Here is a 22,019-nt window from a genome sequence, read left to right as displayed (position 1 = left end):
GCATGCATTAGATGTATAGAGGGCTAGTGATAACACACATTACAACAACTTTATATAAATGCACGTAATGTAACTGAGCTACAGTATAACCTTATCGATGTGACCCTTCTAGCTGTCTGCATGCATGGGTGTTACTGCTTTTCAGTTTGTGTTTGATTTTTGATGGCTAGCTTTGTTACTGCTTTTCAGTTTGTGTTTGATTTTTGATGGCTAGCTTTGTTACTGCTTTTCAGTTTGTGTTTGATTTTTGATGGCTAGCTTTGTCCCCCACACTCCATAAATCTTTCCAGTGTTCCTGCATGATGAACAAACCATTTGAATTATCACTACATCTATATAGTGAAAGATTAAGTTTCAGCCTACACTATAGGAGAACATGACAGAACTGTGAACTTAAAATAGTAGCTATCTTAACTAAATAGCGCACTCAACACCCAAAGTTGTCCTTAAATTCAATCTCAGAAAGTGTAGTTTTAAAGTTTGTTTAAGCCAGTTTGCTTTCAGAATAGCTTGCACAACCAGCAGAAATACCCTCAAATTTAATCTTAGAAAGTTAAAAATTTCCTTGTTTTTAAGAACGGCTAACCATCCTACAATTTTCTTGGAAGGCATCCACCCAATTTTTTTTACGTTACTAGATTAAGTGTCTGGTGGTATTATGCAATTATGGCCAATACAATATCTCACACAAACTGTTTATTTAACAGATTCCACATTAATTTTGCAGTCTACATTAAGTTACGTATTTACATTATTATCATCATCATCATCACAACACTCATGCTGTCATACATCATATAGCAACTGGTTTCACCTAATACCAATCAACACTCATGAGGTAGCCTTGACTAACTAGTCCAGCAACTAGCTATTTCAACTGTTTTATATAGTTGTGAACTTGGACAAGTGCCCAAATTCCTGGCTCCCCCAAAGGAGAAATCCTAGAAAAAACACTGCCATAATCACGCATATTACACACATAATCAGATTTAGAACTATATACTCTCAGTGACTGCATATAGATATAGCTTGTCACTTCTTGATACAAGTCACATAACGGAGCATAATTAAGGCATTTGAAGTATGCTTGTTTAATTGGAGTGGGCACTGTTGTGTTATAACCTATAAAAATTATGTGCACATGTCCTCCCCATCAACAGTTCCGCTTCAGCCAACCCGTTTACTTGGGGGTAGTAGTATAGGGGCTTGTTATGATATGTAGTGTTGTTTTATTATTACTAGCTATAACTAAAACTATTAGTTTAGCATTTTAATTTATACTATACTAATTGTGACTGAAACTAAAATATATTGAATTTGAAATACCAATCGGGGTGGATCCAGGAGCTGGCAAGGAGAGGGGCACAAACAGGGTAAGTTGTAGGTGATTGGGGAGAGCAGATTCTCTTGTTAGTTGTCGTATTTTTTAAGTAGCAATGATCACTCCTTAGTAGGTTGGTTTTTGTCATTATGGCCTTTGAAGATGGTTGTGAAGTCTTAAAATCTGTTTAAAAGGCTACGAAAGTCTTAGCACCTATTATCTTTGCTACATATAAACATGTGCTTTATTTGTAGTCACACCAGAAGTGCCTAAGTAAAGTTTTATATTGTGCTCATGTGTTTGGTGTGTAGTTCTGCATCATATGTTCCAGCAAGGACAATACAGTAGAACTGAGCAATAGTTGTGATCTATCGATTATTGTGATAGTGAGTAATAATCATGATTGTGATAGTATACCATCATACTATCGTGATAAATTATGCATATCTGTGCTTAGTCAAAAAAGAAGTAAACATGATATTGTTAAAGTTAAGGTAACTGTGAAAGTCCAGTAGAGCATGCACAACAAAGATTACAACTGTAATACATAACAATTTTTACCACTGTAGTGTTAGAAAAGCAGATATGTATACGTGGTGTGTAATTGGATTATTCATGGTAAGGTTGAGTGTCTTTGATAACTAGTACTAGTAGTAATATCGAGCTCTACAATACAGCAATGCTTATATTATACAATACAACTGCTGTATTAGCTATAAAATAGCTACTCTAATAGAGCAGTTTTGTTGTATGACATGCTTAAACTAGGCAAGCATTACTGGGAGCCCCAACAATATTAATTCTTGCTACGTAGCTACTGTAAAATTTCATGATGCTGACACTTAACTGCTTATATATGTAGACAACCTGGTCAGTAAGGAAGTCACTTTGAATGCCTATGGTGTTTCTGTATATACTGGGCACTATTTGTTTCATGTGCAGTGATGACTATAATAATAACATTATTGATGGCTACCTCTCCTCTGAATACAGTGGAACCTCAGTTACCCGAACCCCTTGGGACCAAGGGTGGTCTGTCAGTCTGAAAAGTCCATATCTCTGAAACTGTGTATAAATAACCTTAAAAAATTTTGTAAAAATATCAGTGGTAGCCTAATAATAACAGTATAGAGTAGTCATTTCCGTAGTTTGGTTAACCGAGAATCCGGATAAGTGCGGTCCGGATAACTTAGGTTCCACTGTACATACTCAACATTACTCATGGCCACAATAATTCCTATTATTGCAAAAAAGATAACTACATAACTATAACCATGAAGTTGCTACTGTTTTTATAACTACCAACTAAATTGAGTTTGATTCTCAACACACCAAATAAGGTGTGAAGTTTACAGCTTAAACTTGCTGTACTGGAAGTGTGGAGAGAAGATACTCTCCACGATGTAGTCAGTATACTTCCCTTCTATGATCCCTTCTGCTTGATAGCCATACAATGGTTTAGCATGTAGACACATCTTTTCAGTACGCAGAAAATCCCAGGCTGCCTTCTCTTCAGTTTCTATCTGCCTTCCATTGAGCCTCAAAACTCCATTCTCAATCTCTGGTTCTCTACGAAGGAACTGACCTGTATAGTATACTCCATTGTATTATGGAATGGAATGGAGTATGGAACTTACCCATTATTCCATGACAGCCATCACTGATACCATTATCATCCATCACAGCCAGGTCAAGATGTTCATTGACAAAATTGACCTTAAATGACAGTGTTGGTTTCTTCACTGATACAATCATATTAGGGTGTTCTCCCTTCTTCAATTTCTCTCCCAGTTGAATTGTGGCAGTTGTGTTATCCACCATAACATGAACTGGACGATCACTGAGTACTGTCCTACTACCATCAAGGAGGACACTTCTGTCACTGGCTGAGATGGTGATCTTGGTGATGTCCTCAGTTTTACATTTACCCTCACAATTGTTCGGTTGAATCATAATACCGATGTCTCCTAAGAAGGTGGCATACTCCTTAAAATCCTCCTTCTTCTCAGGAGGAATAAAGTAGGCATTAATGTTGATGGTGGGGTCAGAAATTAGGTTGAATGCAAAGTATGCTAATCCTTGCACACTGTAACACAGTAGCTGTCCATCTGATAATGGCACAGCAAAATGAGGATCTTGTCCACAGTATACTCCTGTAAGTGAACATGCCAATAGTAATTTGATGTCTTCAGGTGATATCTATGCTTACCTCCTGTACATTCAAAACATTGACCATTTACATCAAATGAAGTTCCTCCCAAAGTAGAACAACACCTTCTTTCACTAACACCCATTCCATTAGCCATAATTGTTCCCGTGCAGTCAGCAGTTGTGGAATGACAATCTACATGCAATAATGTAGTTAGTATTACTGTTGGTGAATGTGCTGATGATATACCTCCAGGACATGGCGAACAGATGCCATTAGCATCACTAAAGGACACTCCATTAAGACCACCACTGCAACAGTGATTCATGTCAGTAGGAGACGTGTTGCTAGTATTTCCAGTACAGTTACATGCTTCAGTGTAACACATTGGATCTGTACAGTGATAGACAATCTAGTCAACGCATATATACAAAATAATTCCTATCAGCATTGTAAGTGGGCCAGGTCATCCAGATTATTCAGGTCATTTCAGGGCCGTAGCCAGACTTTTACCTGGGTAGGTTCTTTAGACAAAAAGGTGGACCTTTTGTGTGGTTTGCATCACAGTGTGCTAAAGAAGTATCTGAGGTTATGGCCCTCCCCAGGAAATTTTTTTGAAAATACATACCAAAAAGGCTAAGTTTGGTGACATTTCAGACTTTCAGTCACTAAAAATGATAAAATTTTGGACCTTTCTACTAAAACTGTGGACCTTTCTACTGAAATTGTGGACCTTTTTACTGAAGAGGGGGTTCTTCAGAACCCCCCTTCCCTACAGGCCTGTATTTGGGTCACATTTTGTCCGGGTCAAGTGGGTCTTGTCCACTTCACTGAATATCTGGGTCTGACCCGGATGAGCTCACGTGTGACTATAAGTTAACAAGCTCGATTGTATTGATGGAAATACAGTTGTAAACACTCAAGAAACTTACGTGGAGCCACACCCACCATTCAGGAATATGCTTTGCTGTCTGTGCGGGGTATGTAGAGCCACGCCCACTTATCGGAATTGTACCAGCTGTGCTCTGTGGACATGCATGCATCACCAGATCTGTGTTGCTACTTGAAAATGTAGATAACTAACTTCTGGAAATTCTGTAGCTGCATGTAAACTTACATGGAGCCACACCCACTTAATAATACGTAGCTACTCACTTCTTGCAGACATTTTTTATAGTGTAAAAAGTGTACGGCTGACTAGTGGAACTTGTGGACTATTAATTAGTGATGTACGATATATCGAAATAATATCGATTTCGTGATAATTTTGTCAATATCTTTATCGTATCGATTTTCGATACTGCTTTAGCAGATTTCGATATTTATCGAAACGGTAATATTTTGCGATAAGTATCGAATTATCGAAGAATATTTCGATAAATCTACAGCATTTAGTGTGTGATTGCGCAATCACGCTAGAAATGAAGGTTGGTTCTGTACTATCTAGCCACTTTAAAAACTTGTCTACCAGTTTTCTAGGCTTATTATTAGTTTTATGCAATAGTTTTAGTGTGTAAATTGTATTTCAAGCATATTTATAAATATCGGCCGCCCACGCAATTGCACCACCCACAAAATTAAAAATTATCGAAAATCGAATCGAAATTTCGATATTTACACCAATATCGTATCGAAATAAAAATCCTGATATCGCACACCACTATCCCAGACTATAGATCATGTATAGGGTAAACTGCTCTGACTAGGTAATACTATACTGCCAGAGCTAAAGTTAAAACATGTGTTTGTGCCTTATTGAAAAGCCCATCTAGATCCACCATAGCTTATAGTTTCAAGCCATGCAACAAAGATTGAATGATACAGTACTCATTTCACTGTATGCAGCCCATGCAGGTAAATCTAAAATTTATACACTAATTCTGTTGCTAAGCAATAAATAAGCAATAATACTGAACAACAATGATGACATACTCTGAGCAGAACTTCTATACTTGAAATTAACAAGAAGACATCTTGACTGCCTGGCAGACTCCTAGCTGAAAGCATTCAAGCGTTAATCGGATGGCTGCAAGTTCGAGGCTGCCCAGGTCCAGTCATGGGCTTTTTCTCCTTTCTCCACCTTTTCAAACATACTTTCTGTAACAACTTTAAACAGGTTGTAGGACCAGGAGTCCTACAGACCTTCAGCACTTGTGCTGTGAAGTCTTAATATATAAGATAAATAAATAAATGAGTATAAACTGGGATCTCTACTTACCAGATCCTTTCTTTTATGTAAAGGAAAATGGTTATCTAAGTTATAACGATGCTCAACACTGTTAAAATTTAAGTGCTATGGTAGCACTTAGTAGGCTAGGAGGTGCTTTTTTGACTGAAGCAGTCAAAATTAGCACTTATAGGTCATCAGTTTTAACAGTGAATCTCATACGTAACTGTAGGTAATGTGAATTGCAAAACTTGTGGAAACTTGATGTATGATAATGAAATTCACCTGACTGTAGCTAACCATTGCATATCCTGCATACAGTGTGTTTAATACCAGTGATCACGATCCTGTGATAACAAGAAAGGCCAGACAGCATGCATTTTTAGCAGTAACATTGCCTAATCTGCTAATCATAACAGCTTTTGGTGTTGTACTAGGGGTTGATTGATGACTTGGTACTTTTGGTTGTGCTACTGATGTTGCTCTTTACCCATGCACGTAGAAGAGGACTTATCTGTTTGAGGACATTTTTTAATTACTCAAAAGTAGCATACCTGCGGGGCATAGCATACATGATCCAGATCCATTGTCGTGAGACATTCCACCTGAGGCACAACAATCACTCATCGACATTCCAGTGCTGCTGGCTGTACCGCTGCAATCTGAGGTTGACTGGAAACACTGTTGTTGTTGAGCACTAGTCGTTTCTACATAAACAATTTTCGGTAATGGCACTCTGGAGTTCATGCACAACTAGCTACGTAGCTATTATGTTGACTCCTGACCTTTGAGTGCTGCAAGCACTAACCAACTGATCAAAACAATCATAAATCGTTCCATTGTAGCAAACCACTCAGAGCTAAATGTCCTTTGCTACTTCAACTATATGTCGCTGGCTATACTCCCAAAAACTGAGCACTGTGATCCCCAATAGCAGTAAAAATTGTTTCTGGCTCTCCTATTTTATACCTTCCGTTTGAGCTGTGCGCTTGCGCACTAATAGGTTGAAGGTTTCATACACGCGGTGACGTCACAATTATGGCAAACCTAAAAATAAATGTAAATCACGTGATCTCTTAAAAGAATGCTGTAGACTCTTTAATATTGTGCAAGCAGTAACAGGTGTAGTAGCAAAGAGGAAGGAAATTTCGGAAGGACTTTAGCTTTTGCACCTGTCAAGATCGAGATACTGTAACTATAGCTAGTAGAGCAGTCATATAAACTCCAGAGAGCAAACAATCCGTGAAACATACTATATGATTAATTGGATATGGCCTTAATAGCTACGTCTGTACAAGTTACTCGTTTGTACAAGCCACTCGTTTGTACCATGTGTGCCAAACTGAGTGTAGCTACCACTTCTATACCTGTTACAGCACTAAACCAGTAAACCATGATATAGCTACATACACATATATAGCGACTGATGACACTTTGTATAGCTACGTGGACTATGTTAAAAATTACTAAATTACAATATTATAGCTAGCACTAGAACGGGCCTATAAGGTTATTTATTTATTTATTTATTATCTAATTTGTCAAAATGACAGGGTGGCACCAAAAGGCATAGCCTGTACAAGGGTGCTTCCCTAACATACATACATAAATGTAAACACAAAAACAATTACAGATACAAGCAGTTACAGTACAATACAAAAAGAAGCAAAACAAGTTGAATTAAAATCAATGAAAAAAATGAAATTGTAGAGCCAGCAACTTTAGTAAGGCCCAGTATACAATACGGAATGGCATTCCAAATGAAGGGTGTGTTCACAAAGAATGAATATCGGTAAGAGTTGATAGTGGTCTGAAGAGGGACTATAGAGAGAGGGTGTTGCCTGGTACAGGTGGAATTTAGGTTGTAAATAGAATTAAATTGTAAGGTGGAGTATCGGTTATGCAGAATATCATAGAGTAAGAGGTAATTTCGACGAATTGCAAGGGTAGACCAATGTAAACTGGAAATACATTCATCAGGTGATTTAGCCCACCTCCAAGAAACAGAATCCCAGCGGGCAGTTCGTCGATTGACCAATTAATGTTCTTAACTGTATGGGGATTCCACACTTGAGCTGCGTACTCAAGTACTGGCTGTACAATGCATTTATTATAAGTAACAGGTTTTGTAACAGAACCCCAGAGCGAATGACATGTAAAGTTTAGACACTTGGTGGCTTTGGCAACAGTAATGAGACAGTGATCAGACCAATCTAGAGTAGAATTGATGTGAACTTCCAAGGTTCCATACATTTTCCTTTAAAAGAGGAAACCCTCTTCATTGCAGCAACTCCAGCTGAATGTTTATATTGCAATTTGCATGGTCCCAAAACTGTATCCATTATAAAGAGGCTTCAGTCCACTGTACTGAATGGTGTTGGGGGAGGGGGAGGGGGGTCAATCACTGCAGATTAGTGTTTAGAGCAACTTTTCCAGCATTCCTGAAAACTAACTGAAATGACTTGAACTGTATTTAACAAGTGTGCAACCACCCGTTAATCATTAAGGCTGCTATAGTGACAATGGACATGCATAATGTCAGTGAAAATGAGTTATCATTAGTATTACAGGTAAAGAAGGCCCAAGGTGCCTGTAAAGCGTGATCTGTAGCATGCAAGTAAAACTGAAATGCTATATGGTAGCAGCACGTCGAGGTGCTTTTTTTGATTGAAGCACTAAAAATGTAACACTCATAGGTGCCATTGTAGCATTTTTAGGTGCTACCATAGTGCACCAGTTTTAACAGCGTGATAGTCAGTATCATGCTCTAGTCGATGAATACTATCAGTGAAGCCTGCATAATTATATAAGGTGAGATCATATTACATGTTTACTCGTGTTATATGTAATAGTAGTAGGTGCTAGGTATTAGAAGGTTTACAGTGTAACATGAGTCAAATACAATACAAGTAGTATATATTATATTGTACTGAATTAAGGCCAACTAGAAACCTTGTAATATATTTCCTCATACCATGAATGGTAACTTGTATAGACTTGTTATATCTTATGAGAATAACAAACTATTCATCCGAATCAAGTGTAACTATATGTAGTACAATCCTATACACAAATACACAGGTTGTATACAATCACTGGACTGGACTAGTGGTGGACTGTACTATATACTGGGGACTCAGGTATTTTCCCTTTTCACCAAATATTTGGGCCATTGGTTGTAATGTATGCTGGTCTCATGTATAGTTGGGCCACTCCCTCACACATAAAGAAACACACATACACACACACACACCTATCCTGTCCTGTCTGCTCACTGCCCATCAGGGTCACGTGGTCAGTGGTCCTCCACATAAACATCAATTGGGAAGCCATTTGTTAAAGGATGATGTGGCAAAAGATGAAGGAATATTGACACATGACCATCAAGCACTATTATAATAATTATATGATGTACTGTGACAACTGCATGTGTTATAATTAGACACATGCAGTATATAAAGTTGGGAAACTCCTGTTTGGCCATTTTCTGTTGAGAACTCACAGCTGTAAAGGAAATATATTTTAACAAGTGTGCAACCACCCATTAATCATTATAAGGCATTTCATAGCATTTATACTTATTGCGTTGTGCCAGGCCCTAGCTGGTAGGTCTAGTTATGTCACTGCTCAGTAGCTATGTATATGTGTACATCTCCAAACTGTAGTGGGTTACAGTGGTATAACCAGAATATTGTTTCAAGGTGTATTCAATGGTAACAGTATTTTAAACATTAATTAAAATAGCTAGACACCTTTTGCTCTGTCAGTTCAAAATGTTTAAATCATCATTTACCACATTTTGACATTTATAACAACAGCCATACCACTGATTTGCTCAGGCTGTGATTTATAGACATGTTTGCCAGTAACTTGTTACCTAGAAATTCCACTGACCAGCTGGAATGTGATTGAGGTTAGGACATACACCCTGCCCAGATAATTTCAGTGCATATTTCACTTTGAGTGGCACAGGTGGTCATGGGAGCCCTATGTTAAGGGCTGGAGACTCCTGCTCAGCCATTTCTGTTGAGAACTCACAGCTGTAAAAAGAAATAACTTGAATTATATTTAATAAGTTTACAACCACCCGTTAATCATTAAGGCTGCTATAGTGACAATGGACAGAATGTCAGTGAAAACAAGTTATCTCTTACAATCTAGCTAGCTCAAAAGGTTTTTAGAAAGTAGCTGTTATGATAATCATTAGGATGTTAGAATCTAGTTAAATGGGTGGTGGCTATGGTGTAAGTAGGTATCTCAAGTGAAATTAAATTATGCAGTCCTTGATATAGGATTGTCAATCTTGAGATATGTCAGTTTGAGAGTGAGACTTGTTTAGTAGCAACTTGAAAGTGCCTACTGATGATGATGAAAATGGCAGATTATTCGTGAAGTTGACAATTAAAATTTCTACTACAAACAACTATTGTCTAGAAAGAAAACAACTGAACACAACTTAAAACCATCAGTTTAACCACAGGGTTAAATAGCAGGGTAGGTCAGGAATACCTGTGCAGTCTCTAAACCAGTTTGACTAGCAACCCCCCTTGATAACATTCCTAACATTTATGTGCTCACTTCAAAGTAATTCAAAGGAGTGCAAGCTTCCTCAGGTTAATGCGACAAGGGCGGTACTCACTATTGTATTTCTTCATTCCAAAGGGCAGTTGGGTTATCCCCAAAATGTCTCTGGAACTCTCAGTAGTTTACAGGAACTATTTGAGCTTGAAATCACAAACAGGACATGCCTTCATATCAGAGGAGACCTTTATCACAAGCTTGCCAAGGCATGCCCATCAGGCTCTCAGGTTCCATTTCTGATCTGTTTTGAGTACCACACAGGGCCCATAATCCCATTACCCTTTTAGTTATATCCCTTAATAGCTGTCCTGGCTCTAGTTAAACATATGTATATTCCAACTAAATGTGTACTGAATAATACATTAAAGTATGTTAAACAAAAGTATTCTATGTTGCTCCAATTCCAAAAAATGCCTTGCATGGCTACCTACATAATGAACTATATGACAATCCATCCTAACCTGGAGGATGCACTGCCACTTCTACGTCAGCTTCTTGAGCAGTCTTCCTACATCCTGCATTGTAATAATTATTATTATTAGCACTTTACAGTGACCAGCACTGAAGGTCTGACAGCAACATGTGCTGCAGCCTTAGGATTACCTAACCTAATTTCAGGGACTTAGACCTAATGACTTGACTTACAGACTGGCTGAAAAGGTGTAACAGAAAAGGGGCCAAAGTAAGGAAAAAAATCCCTCCAGCCCCAGGATTCGAACTGCAGGTCACCCAATGTCTAGTCGGGGCCACACTCAGTCTTCCTCCAGGAGGGATGGATTTTCTTCCTTAAACCTAAAGTATTTATTATTAGCACTTTACAGTGACCAGCACTGAAGGTCTGACAGCAACATGTGCTGCAGCCTTAGGATTACCTAACCTAATTTCAGGGACTTAGACCTAATGACTTGACTTACAGACTGGCTGAAAAGGTGTAACAGAAAAGGGGCCAAAGTAAGGAAAAAAATCCCTCCAGCCCCAGGATTCGAACTGCAGGTCACCCAATGTCTAGTCGGGGCCACACTCAGTCTTTTTTCCTTACTTTGGCCCCTTTTCTGTTACACCTTTTCAGCCAGTCTGTAAGTCAAGTCATTAGGTCTAAGTCCCTGAAATTAGGTTAGGTAATCCTAAGGCTGCAGCACATGTTGCTGTCAGACCTTCAGTGCTGGTCACTGTAAAGTGCTAATAATAATAATAATAATAATAATTTGAAGTGCCCTGTTACATTAACAGTATAACAGCAAGGTTGAAATTTTCATTTTCACTAACCTGACACTGTTGAACTGTTAAAATCTTAAGATCTAGTAACCAGCTGGGGATTGTACCTTAGACCCACGCATCAGTGACTCACAACTTACATTGCCTATTGGAATTCCTCTTTGAAAACGTGGTAAGACCCAACATTACCATTATTAAATCAAAAATGGATCTAGCCACATGCGACCACAAAGACTGGCTCAAAAATGAAACTAGTGTAAGGGCGAAAGTACAAAAATATAATGCTACAGTTACCTCTAATTATAAGTTAGAGTTTAAGTAGGGCACATCCACTCCCTGCAGTCCTGTACCATAAATATCTTCTGAAATGCTGTAATGCAAATATTTGAGGCATTGTCTAAAATTTGTCTCACTGATGCTTTTGATATTGGTAAATCTTGAACAATGAAATAGAGGACATTCAAAATGTTCTTGACAGAAAATTGTTGGTAGTGTCCCAGTTTGGTTTCAGGGACTGTTTCAGTTTGGTAATGTCCCTTTGGTTTCAGGTGAATTTGCAATTAATGGTGGTGATTATGCACTTTTCATTGTATAAACTGATTTTGGTCTGACAAGGTATATAGTATTTCTATCAAAAGAAGTAGCTATGGCTCAGGGGGGGGTATATAGTATTTCTATCAAAAGAAGTAGCTATGGCTCAGGGGGGGATTGCCCAAAACTGCCCCATCGTGGATCCACCAATTAATGCTTTGAAGTGTTTTCTTTGACTGAAGCATTAAAAATTTAACACTTATAGGTGCCATTGTAACATTTTTAGGTGCCACCATAGCACATCAGCTTTAACAGCATGCTAGTCAGTATCAGCTCTAGTCAATGAATAGTATCAGTGAAGCCAGCATAAGGTGAGATCATATTACATGTTTCCCCTTGCTATATGTAATAGTATATAGTAGGTTTACAGTGTAACATGAGTCAAATACAATACATGTAGTATTGCTAGTTAGATTAATTATATTGTACTGAATTAAGGCCTGCTAGAAACCTTGCAATATATTGTTTCCTCATACCATGAATGTGTGATAAGTAACTTGTATAGACTTGTCATAGCTTATGAGAATAACAAACTGTTCATCTGAATCAACTGTAACTATAATTATTGATTCCAATAGAACAATAAAGCACTTTAACATAATTATGTAGTACAATCTCATACACAAATATACACATACGTATTAGTGAAATAGTAAAAGGCTGTATACAATCACTGGACTGGACTGGACTAGTGGACTGGACTTCTGGGGACACAGGTATTTTCCCTTTTTACCAAATATTTTGGCAATTGGTTGTAAGTACAGTATGCTGATCTATAGTCTGGCGGCGCCTACTCCTTCACATAAAGAGGAAGGGTTTGCATTACAGAGTTGTATAATGTAATTAAGCAATGTCCTCATAATAATGGTGACAAGAATGGCACAGCTAACACCCATACAAAGCTGCTAACACAGCCTAAGGTGCTTTCCATATTCTTTAGGCAGCATCACGAGTACATCATGATCAGTTCCAATTACAAGGCTCTTTACTACCTCCATCCATTGCTCTTGTATAGAACACCCTATTGTTGATTTGATTTATTGTTTTAACTCCTTGCAATTAGCTAAGCCGTTCTTCCTTGCAGGAGTAGTAACAACACACACAGTCACAAAATACAAAACAAGACATGTATAGGCACAATAAACAAAAAAAAACTTGGTAATTAAGTACAAAACAAAACAACAAAAAAACTATTACAAGCCAAATCATCAATCATTAGTAAATAAGAATGGTAATCATGATCAAATTGCTGGTAATGGAGGTTCTTGATGGTCAAATGAAAAGTGGATGGTATAGCATTCCACCAATGGGAAGTTCTACCATGGAAGTGTTTTTGAGAGAAAGTGAGGTGAAATCTTTCACAGTTAGCAAAATAATATTTTATTCTGGTGTCATATTGAGACCAAATATAAATGGAGGTGAAAATGGAATGCACTTAGAGTGGTGGTATTGACTACAAACAGCCTTAACCTTAATGTATCTTCATAAAACTTTGTGACAAACTCTTCCACACATTATGTAATCCTACAGTATCTATGGTAACTCCAAAATGAACATCAGCTGGTCACTGTAAAGTACTACTAATAATAAAAATCACAAAAAAAATTAGCAATCACCAATGACGCAATCTGATTGGTGTTACTTGTTTCAGTTCTGTAACACGCTGCAAATTTTGAATGCTGGAGTGACCAGACCCTTTCTCTATGTGAAGGGGTGGTCTAGCTGGTCTCATGTAGTTAGACCACTCCCCCACACTTAATGAAACCCACACACACATACACACAAAAGAAAGCGTGATCATGCCAGACTTGTCAGCTGTAGCTATCTATGAAATAGAAAGACAGTTATAACTGTCACCTAACTTAGCTGATTCGATGACCATAATTTGTATTTACGTGAACACTGGAGGCGCATGCCACATTGTTTTCCAAGCAGTGTTGCATCTGATCTCAGTGCCACTCAAGCTTAAAGCAGTGCTGTAGGCTGATTCGTGGCAGTTTTGTATTCCACAACTTGGCTAGACCATAGATTATAAAGAGGACCATAAGGTAAGGATCTACGGCTAGACCAAAGATTTTCATCTTATTTAGGTAGGGTTTTAGGAAAGCAGTCCAGGCGCCACCCGCCTCTTATTTTAGCAAAAAGGTCAGCCAGGGGGCGAGACTACCCTACATGGTCACTAGCTATTACATTTGCATAATAACAATCAGTCTACATCATTTACGTGGTAGAGAACTTAGAAAATCGTCCAGCTGCAGTCCAGAATCCAGTCCAGAGTTTCCACCAACCCCCTTAGAAAGGGCATACGTATCTCGTGAGTTATGCACTTATCAATGTGTTGCCCCACCACCTCCCCCCTCGGGTGTAAGTGGGGCTTTACAGGCAAAAAAAAAAAAGGCTTTACAGGGGGAATTGACACAAAACTGCTGCCCCACTCTGGGGCATTTGACGATCATTCATTAAGCACCAAAGTATAACTTTCTATGCTATGTCAAATCCCGAGTAAATCTGTGTTGCAACTGAGGCCAACAGTGGGGATTTGACACGATAGGTTTGCCCTACTATGGGGCATTTGACATTCAGCTGTGTCAAATCCCCACTATAGCCCATATATTCCCGAGGGGGGGACACTATGGGGCATTTGACATTCAGCTGTGTCAAATCCCCACTATAGCCCCATATATGCCCGAGGGGGGGGGGGGGACAATGGACCTTATCTGCAATGACGTCAAAGCACAAAATGGCGGCCGATAGTGTGGGCACTTTTGTACAGAGGGTATTGGGAGAGATGGCGGTTTGCTATGTTAACGTTTACATATTGCAGCAAGGGGCAAGGTGAGGCTTAATTACAAGACAAATGCGAGTGGTTTTTTGTCGATAGCAAACTTATGTCTGGTTTCGTCTGGTGGGACTATTTCGCATCGCCACATCACGATAACTTTTTATTATTTATTATTATTATTTAATGGGCTTGTAGATTCCCAGGAAAGTTAACTTGCCAGGCTAGGCCGCAGGCCTTTGAAGGTGCCCATATCTAGATTGCTTCCAAAAATTATCCAAGCGCAGCTTGAAGGTTGCAATTGTTGGTGCTGAAATGATAAAGTCAGGCAAGGAGTTCCATAGATTGACTATTCTATTTGTAAAAAAGTTCTGCCTAACAAGTTATCTTGATCTTTCTTTAAAAAGCTTAAGAGGGTGGCCCCTGGTGGTAGCAGTATTTAAAGTAAAAAATGTAGATGGGTCCAAGTAATAATGTCGTTTAAGTATCTTATATGTTTCAATCATATCACCCCTTTGACGTCTGCAATACAGAGAATAGAGATCCAAAATTTCAAGACGGCTTTCATAAGTCAAGTGGGCTAATCCGCGAAGGTGTTTAGTTGCACGTCTCTGAACCTTTTCAAGGGTGTCGATGTCTCTGGCCAAGTACGGACTCCAAGATTGCACGCAATATTCCAAACGTGGTCGAACATACATCTTATACAAAAATATAAGCATATCAATAGAGTCAATTCTAAAAGATCTCCTAATAAGCCCAAGAACCTGTGTAGCCTTGACTGCAGCTTTTTGGCAGTGTAGAGATGGCTTGAGATCACTTGTGCACCACACTCCAAGGTCCTTCTCCTCGTTCACTAGTTCTAGGTCAGTAGATACATTTGTACTTGTAGTGCCATCGTACATGGTGTATGATGCAGGAAGAGAGTTACCAATCTGCATTACTTTGCATTTGGCTGCGTTAAATCTAAGCAACCAAACACTTGACCATTGCATTAACTTGTTGATATCATGTTGTAGTTTAACGCTGTCATGAAAAGATTTAATGACCGAGTATATCTTGGTGTCGTCTGCAAACATCTTCAAATTACTCTCAATGAGGTCAGGCACATCGTTGACATACAGTATAAATAACAAGGGACCCAAGACTGAACCTTGAGGTACTCCACTCTGAAAATTAACCCAATCTGACTGAGACCCATTAACCACTACTCTCTGAAAACGATTTGTGAGAAAATTGGATAACCACAGGGACAAGTTTCCACGCACACCGTACGCTTCAAGTTTAGAAATCAATCTACGATGTCAAATGCCTTACTGTAATCCAGGTATACCACATCAACCCCATAACCCTGGTCCACCGCACTTGTCCAGTCTTCAAAGGTTTCCAACAAATTAGTTAAACATGACTTGTTGCACACAAAACCATGTTGCTGATGGTTAAGAATGTTATTTTCTAAAATAACTCCGTACGAACTAGCCTCTTACCTTTATTATCAAATAGTTCCATGTCATGAAATCAGAAAACAAAGCTCATTTTAGTGATTTGGTACAAGGTGTCCACACTAAACACGGCCATTTTGTCAATTATGATGTCATTGCGGATAAGGTCCATACATTGATAGGTGCATTAAGCGCTGGTAAGCCACGTGAGTTTGTAACCAAAGCAATTTCTCAGCATCATTCTAGTAGTTTATTGTTGTTACACACTTGAAATGACTCACCCAGTCTTCAAAATTCTTGCTGCCATCGAACTTCTCTAGTAAAAAAAAAAAAAAAAAAAAGGATGCGCCAAAGTTGTATGACTTACTTCTCTCTCATCATCTTCAACTTAAATAAGCTGTGGTACCGTGGTGAAAAGTGCGTGGATAACGGTACCAGTAAAGGTTTGTTCTCTTTCAACTAGTAAGGTTTTTCTCGTTCGTGTATATTCGCAACTGGGTCACCCTCAGTTGACAACATTTGGAAAATAGACCCTGAAGAGATGGCATTGCTGGAAAAGAACCCCTCTAAGTGAAAGAGACCAGACGACTCCCTAGACGATTTAAGTAAGAACGTTGATATTTGCCGCCACTGCAATAAGAAATGTACAAAGAAAAGTGAGGCTGTACAGTGTGATTTGTGTTACTCGTGGCTGCAAGAATCTTGTGAAGGTTTAAATATAAGCTGCTTACTCAATTAACATCTACTGTTGACAATGTTGTGTATTATTGCAAGTTTAATAAGTGTGAGATGCATTCAAAGCAGCTCATGTTTGGCTCTATCCACAAAGCCCTTTTCCCACCTAGTTCTGAAACCAACACAACTGAACCACTCTTGTCAGAGCACAATGTCATTAAAAAAGAACTATCGGATTTGTCTATGAAAGTTAATGCTTTATGTTCTATGAATGAAAGTCTTCAACAAGAGATAAAGTCTACAGCTTCTTCTATTGCTCAAAGCTCTGCACCTGCTACCCAGTCTACTTCAGCTGCATTGAGTGTCATAGATGAGATCTCTGACAGAAATCATCGCAAGAATAATTTACTAATGTATAACTATCCTGAAGGTGCTGACTTATCAGCTGATAAAGAATCGTTCATTTCTCTTTGTTCTTCAGTTTTTGACCTCAGTGTAGAAGTGGATAAAGTCCTTTGTCTTGGTAGGAGACTTGAAGGAAAGCATAGGCCACTGCTTATCAGACTGCACTCAGAAAGTGACAAACATGCTATTCTCTCTCATGCTCCCCGCCTCAGATTTAATGATCAATACAAGAGGGTGTTCATTTTCACATGATATGACTCAATCTGAGTGCGTCAAACACAAGGCATTGGTTCATGAGTTGCATTCCAGAAGAGCCAAAGGGGAAAGAAATTTGATGATTAGAAATGGTAATATTGTTGTCAGATACTCTCGCATAGTAAGTAAAGAGCCTGTCTCAAATAATGCTACTCTTGCATCAGCCTCAAATTGTTCCTGATGTTCCTCTTATGTTAAATAAGGCTGCAACTAGATCTTTTGGTGCTGGTCGCCACCAAACATTAAATTTAATGCTAATTAATATTCAAAGTGTGCTAAGCAAAAAAGAAGAATCTATATTAATCATCACGACCCTGACATTATCTTAGGATGCGAAACCTGGTTAAATGAAACAATATTGAACAGTGAGAGATTTTACCTTCTTTGTATACTGTATTTCGGAATGACCGTGCTGATACATATGGAGGTGTTTTAATTGGTGTGAAATCAAATTTAGAATCGCAGTTATTGCAAAACCACACTATCCCGGAAATCTGTATAGTATTAGTTTATCTACCTGATAACAAACAAATCATCATAATGTGCATATATAGATCACCTACGTAGTACAGACTTGGAGTACTTTAATGATTTATGTAGTCTTATTACTGACACTGCTAGAAAATATCCAAATGCTACTATCTATTGTGCTGGAGACTTCAACCTACCCGATATAGACTGGTCAAATGAATTAATAATAAGTTATAGGTATTCTTTTCTGATTAATCAACGGGCAATTCACATGATGCATGACTGTGGATTCACACAAATAGTAAACTTTCCTACTCGCAATGAAAATATTTTAGATCTATTTTTACAAACAGACCCACCCTGGTGCAGGAATGTTACTCTGCTCCCGGTATCAGTGATCATGAGATTGTGTTAGTAACACTGGAGCCTGAGGCATTTTATAATCCATCTGAGAGCTACATAATCTACTTATGGGACAGTGCTAATTTGTCTGAGTTGAAGAAATACTTTGTGTAATTTTACTAGAGAATTCTGCGATCAATTTTGTGATGAAACAAGTGTGGAAATTTTATGGACGTGTTTAAGAGATAAACTTCTTTTTCTACTAGACAAATTTGTACCATCTAAACTGAAAAACAACAACAATCGTCAACTTTGGATAATAGAGATATCAAGCAGTTGAGGAGACGGAAACAAGCTAGTTACAATCGTGCTAGATTTACACAATCACCGGTTGATTGGACACAATATAAGAAACTAAAAAAGACTATGCAAAAGGAATTCCGAAGAGCCTTTAGGAAATACATGTTCAATACCCTATATGACCCATATCAAAATGGCAAGAAGAAAAGACTGTTTCGACATGTAAAATCATTGCGAAAAGGTTACTGCAGCCTAGGAACACTGCATAAGGATGGAAATAATTATACTGATAACCAGACAAAATCTGAGATATTAAATGAACAGTTTTCTTCAGTGTTTACAAGGGATGACAGCTCTGAACTGCCATACATGGAAGATAGCCCATATCAAGATATCCCGTCTATAAACTTTGATATATTGCCAAGGTACTCAGCGATCTTGATACCACCAAGTCCTCAGGTCCTGACCGAATCCTCACCAAGTTACTGAAAACTCTAGCAATTGAGGTATCTCCTTGTCTTAAGCTACTTTTTTCTGCTTCACTAAGCCAAAGTTCAGTGCCATCAGATTGGAAGAAAGCATTGATATGTCCATTATTTTTAAAAGGCAACAGAAAAGACCCATCAAACTACCGGCCAGTGTCGCTTACTAGTGTGTGTAGTAAGGTTATGGAACACATAATTTATGGTAACATCATGTCACACATGGAGTCAAATAATATCTTATCAGACATGCAATTTGGATTTCGACAATGCTGTTCTGCTGAGCTACAGTTACTACAAACAATTCATGATCTCTCATACAATTTAAATGGAAGGAGCCAAACAGATTTAATCTTGCTAGATTTTAGTAAGGTTTTTGATAAAGTCCCCCATCGTCATTTATTGTTAAAGTTGAATCATTATGGCATAAGAGGTGACGTACTAAACTGGATCTCATCTTTTCTGAATTGACGAACACAGAGTGTTGTGTGTGGGGGGGGTGTACCTCCACCCCTTGTAATGTCTTAAGTGGCGTCCCACAAGGTTCCGTATTGGGGCCTTTATTATTTCTGATATATATAAATGATATTGTGAAAGATTTAACATCTACTTGTCGTTTATACACTGATGACTGTGTACTATATAGGAGGATTGATACTTTGGAAGACGCCAGAGCCTTACAAGATGACCTACAACTACTTGAACTATGGGAGGAAAAGTGGAAGATGTCTTTTACTGTCGATAAATGTATGGTTGTTTCAGTAACTCTCCCTGTTCATGCTAACTATACTTTACATGGAAAGAAACTTACTGTTGTTGAGTGTGCTAAATATCTGGGAGTGTCAATTGATTCTAAACTGTGCTTTAACCAACACATTGATAATGTTTGCAAAAAAGCAAACTCAATGTTAGGATTTGTAAGAAGAAACTTTAAAAACTGTCACGTAAAATTAAAGAAGATTTGTATTTTACTTATGTTAAGCCTGTATTAGAATATGCTGCTGCAGCTTGGGCTCCTCACGGCAGGCGCTCTATAAATAAACTGGAGTCTATACAAAGACGTTTCGTAATGAACAACTATTTCCAAACTAGTAGTGTATCCAATATGCTGTTACATCTTAACTGGAATACGATAGAAGCTCACTTTAAACTCCTAAGGTTACAGATGTTACATAAAACTATTTACAATCATGTTGACATCACACTACCTAGTTATGTAACATAGATCAAGATATACCCGGAGCAGAGATTTGAAATTCGATTCATTGAGATAGGCTCAACTGTGGACGCTTATGAGTACAGCTTCTTCCCCAGTATGATTCGATTGTGGAACACTCTACCTGAAGATATTATAATTTGTAAAAATGTAGACAGTTTTAAGGATCTCTTACATCAAATCACATTGTAAATTTATATACCACTTTAGCGTGGGCGTTCAAAGGCGCCGCTCGGTGTTTAACTCGCATATTGCCCAGGCAATATCAAGATATTGCCCGGGCAATATCATGGGAAAGCGGTTTGCCAATGACTTTGATACCCAGCCAGTTCAAAGAATCGATGCGCTTTGACTTGTTATATTGAGCGACATAGAGCTTTGTATTGTGGGACTCGGTTTTGTAGAGGTTGCTAAGCTTAGTACATAGGCTAAGATAGATTAGTTGGTTGTTACTAAAGGATAATGAAGGCACAAAATAACTGTTTGGGCGATTGTGGATCATATCAAAACATATGTATGGGATTTGTCAAATCAAGCATTTTCAGGAGGTCAACATTAAAAGTTTTCAAAACACTGGGTTAAACCCTTAAAAATTAAGAATTATGCATTAACTAAATTTAATATCAGTTTAATATCTTTTTTGAAACCTCAACTTGGTAAAACAGGCTGATTATAAAATCTCATCATTCCGTCATTCGTTGTCCAATGCAAAATACATGTATTTTACACTACATACAAAAACACTAATTTACAACCTTTAACTCACAAAATCTCTACAGCACACCATACAATAAAAGAAAGCCCTTGAATTTCTCTATCCAATTCCGACCGTACAAATGGGAAAATGTCACCATAGCGACAGTTATTTACTGTTGATGATGACATAATACGCGCTCCATACATTAACCCATTGGAAAATTTAATTATCTCGCCGGGAAAATCCCAATTTACAAGTTGTTATCCTCAACCAAATTCGCTAAATTTGGTATCATACTACGCAGCGAAGGATGCTTAATAAGACTCCGACCGTACAAATTGTTAAACAGGTTAGTTTACAAAGATATGCTTAAAAACACGTGTTTTTACGGGCATTATGAACACGTAAATTTCGCGGTACAAGGCCCATTTTTAGCTTCCCCTTCGTTACTACATACAAAACTTACACATGAATCGAATCGCCTTTCATCAAGGAGTCCGATTAACCAAACCTCTTGTCTGTCAACCAGAGTACGCGGAAGTTATGGCGCTTTGTTTAAAAGATGGTGTTATTTTATATGAAACGGGCGTAACCCATTCGGAAATCCGGAATATCTTACGCAAGTTTTGATATGTGCGTATTTCTACCCACCGCGTATCAGCCTTTGAACAGACCATGGAACAGCAAAGCTACTACTGCTACGTTGAAATAGGTTAGTAACTTACAGTTCTAAGTACTTAACTTAATATAATAACTTACTTACTGTCCCAATAGCAAAGTTAGTTGGCTTAACTTAGTACAAAAATGATAACAATATAAACTCCATCCAATTCAATTATTACAATCGCAAGTTTTCTAACATTGCGTGTTGAAAACTAACAGAGCGTAGTAACGTATTAATGACGTTTTAACGTATGGACAACGTTTTGATGGC

General features: G+C 38.2%; 1 protein-coding gene across 2 annotated transcripts; it reads right to left on the bottom strand.

Annotated features, from left to right (window-relative positions):
- Positions 1–2,540: 2,540 nt before the first annotated feature.
- On the bottom strand, positions 2,541–21,570 carry LOC136251447 (inter-alpha-trypsin inhibitor heavy chain H5-like). 2 transcript variants are annotated; one of them, XM_066043903.1, is made up of 6 exons: positions 6,423–6,591; positions 6,192–6,344; positions 3,720–3,863; positions 3,531–3,665; positions 2,959–3,474; positions 2,541–2,906 (listed from the first exon to the last, which is right to left on the bottom strand). In XM_066043903.1, the coding sequence occupies exons 1-6, from the start codon at positions 6,475–6,477 to the stop codon at positions 2,671–2,673; spliced, it is 1,239 nt and encodes a 412-aa protein (XP_065899975.1). In that variant the 5' UTR covers positions 6,478–6,591; the 3' UTR covers positions 2,541–2,670. The 2 variants fall into 2 exon arrangements, with proteins under 2 accessions (XP_065899975.1, XP_065899976.1); XM_066043904.1 differs by lacking the exons at positions 6,192–6,344; positions 6,423–6,591 and adding an exon at positions 21,552–21,570.
- Between the last annotated feature and the right edge of the window lie 449 nt (positions 21,571–22,019).

The sequence above is a fragment of the Dysidea avara genome, chromosome 3 (genome assembly GCF_963678975.1).
Source record: "Dysidea avara chromosome 3, odDysAvar1.4, whole genome shotgun sequence".
In the NCBI taxonomy this organism is placed as follows: Eukaryota; Metazoa; Porifera; class Demospongiae; order Dictyoceratida; family Dysideidae; genus Dysidea; species Dysidea avara.
Note: the sequence above shows the minus strand (reverse complement) of the source record. Positions and strands in the feature narration are given on the sequence as shown.

What these genes read in the sequence shown, in the direction of transcription:
- LOC136251447 (XM_066043903.1), bottom strand. Translation starts at nt 6,477, where the DNA reads ATGGAACGATTTATGATTGTTTTGATCAGTTGGTTAGTGCTTGCAGCA. An exon ending in ATGTATGCTATGCCCCGCAG is followed by an intron (nt 3,864 to 6,191) that starts GTATGCTACTTT and finishes ATCACTGTACAG; the next exon opens with ATCCAATGTGTTACACTGAA. An exon ending in CTGTTCGCCATGTCCTGGAG is followed by an intron (nt 3,666 to 3,719) that starts GTATATCATCAG and finishes TATTGCATGTAG; the next exon opens with ATTGTCATTCCACAACTGCT.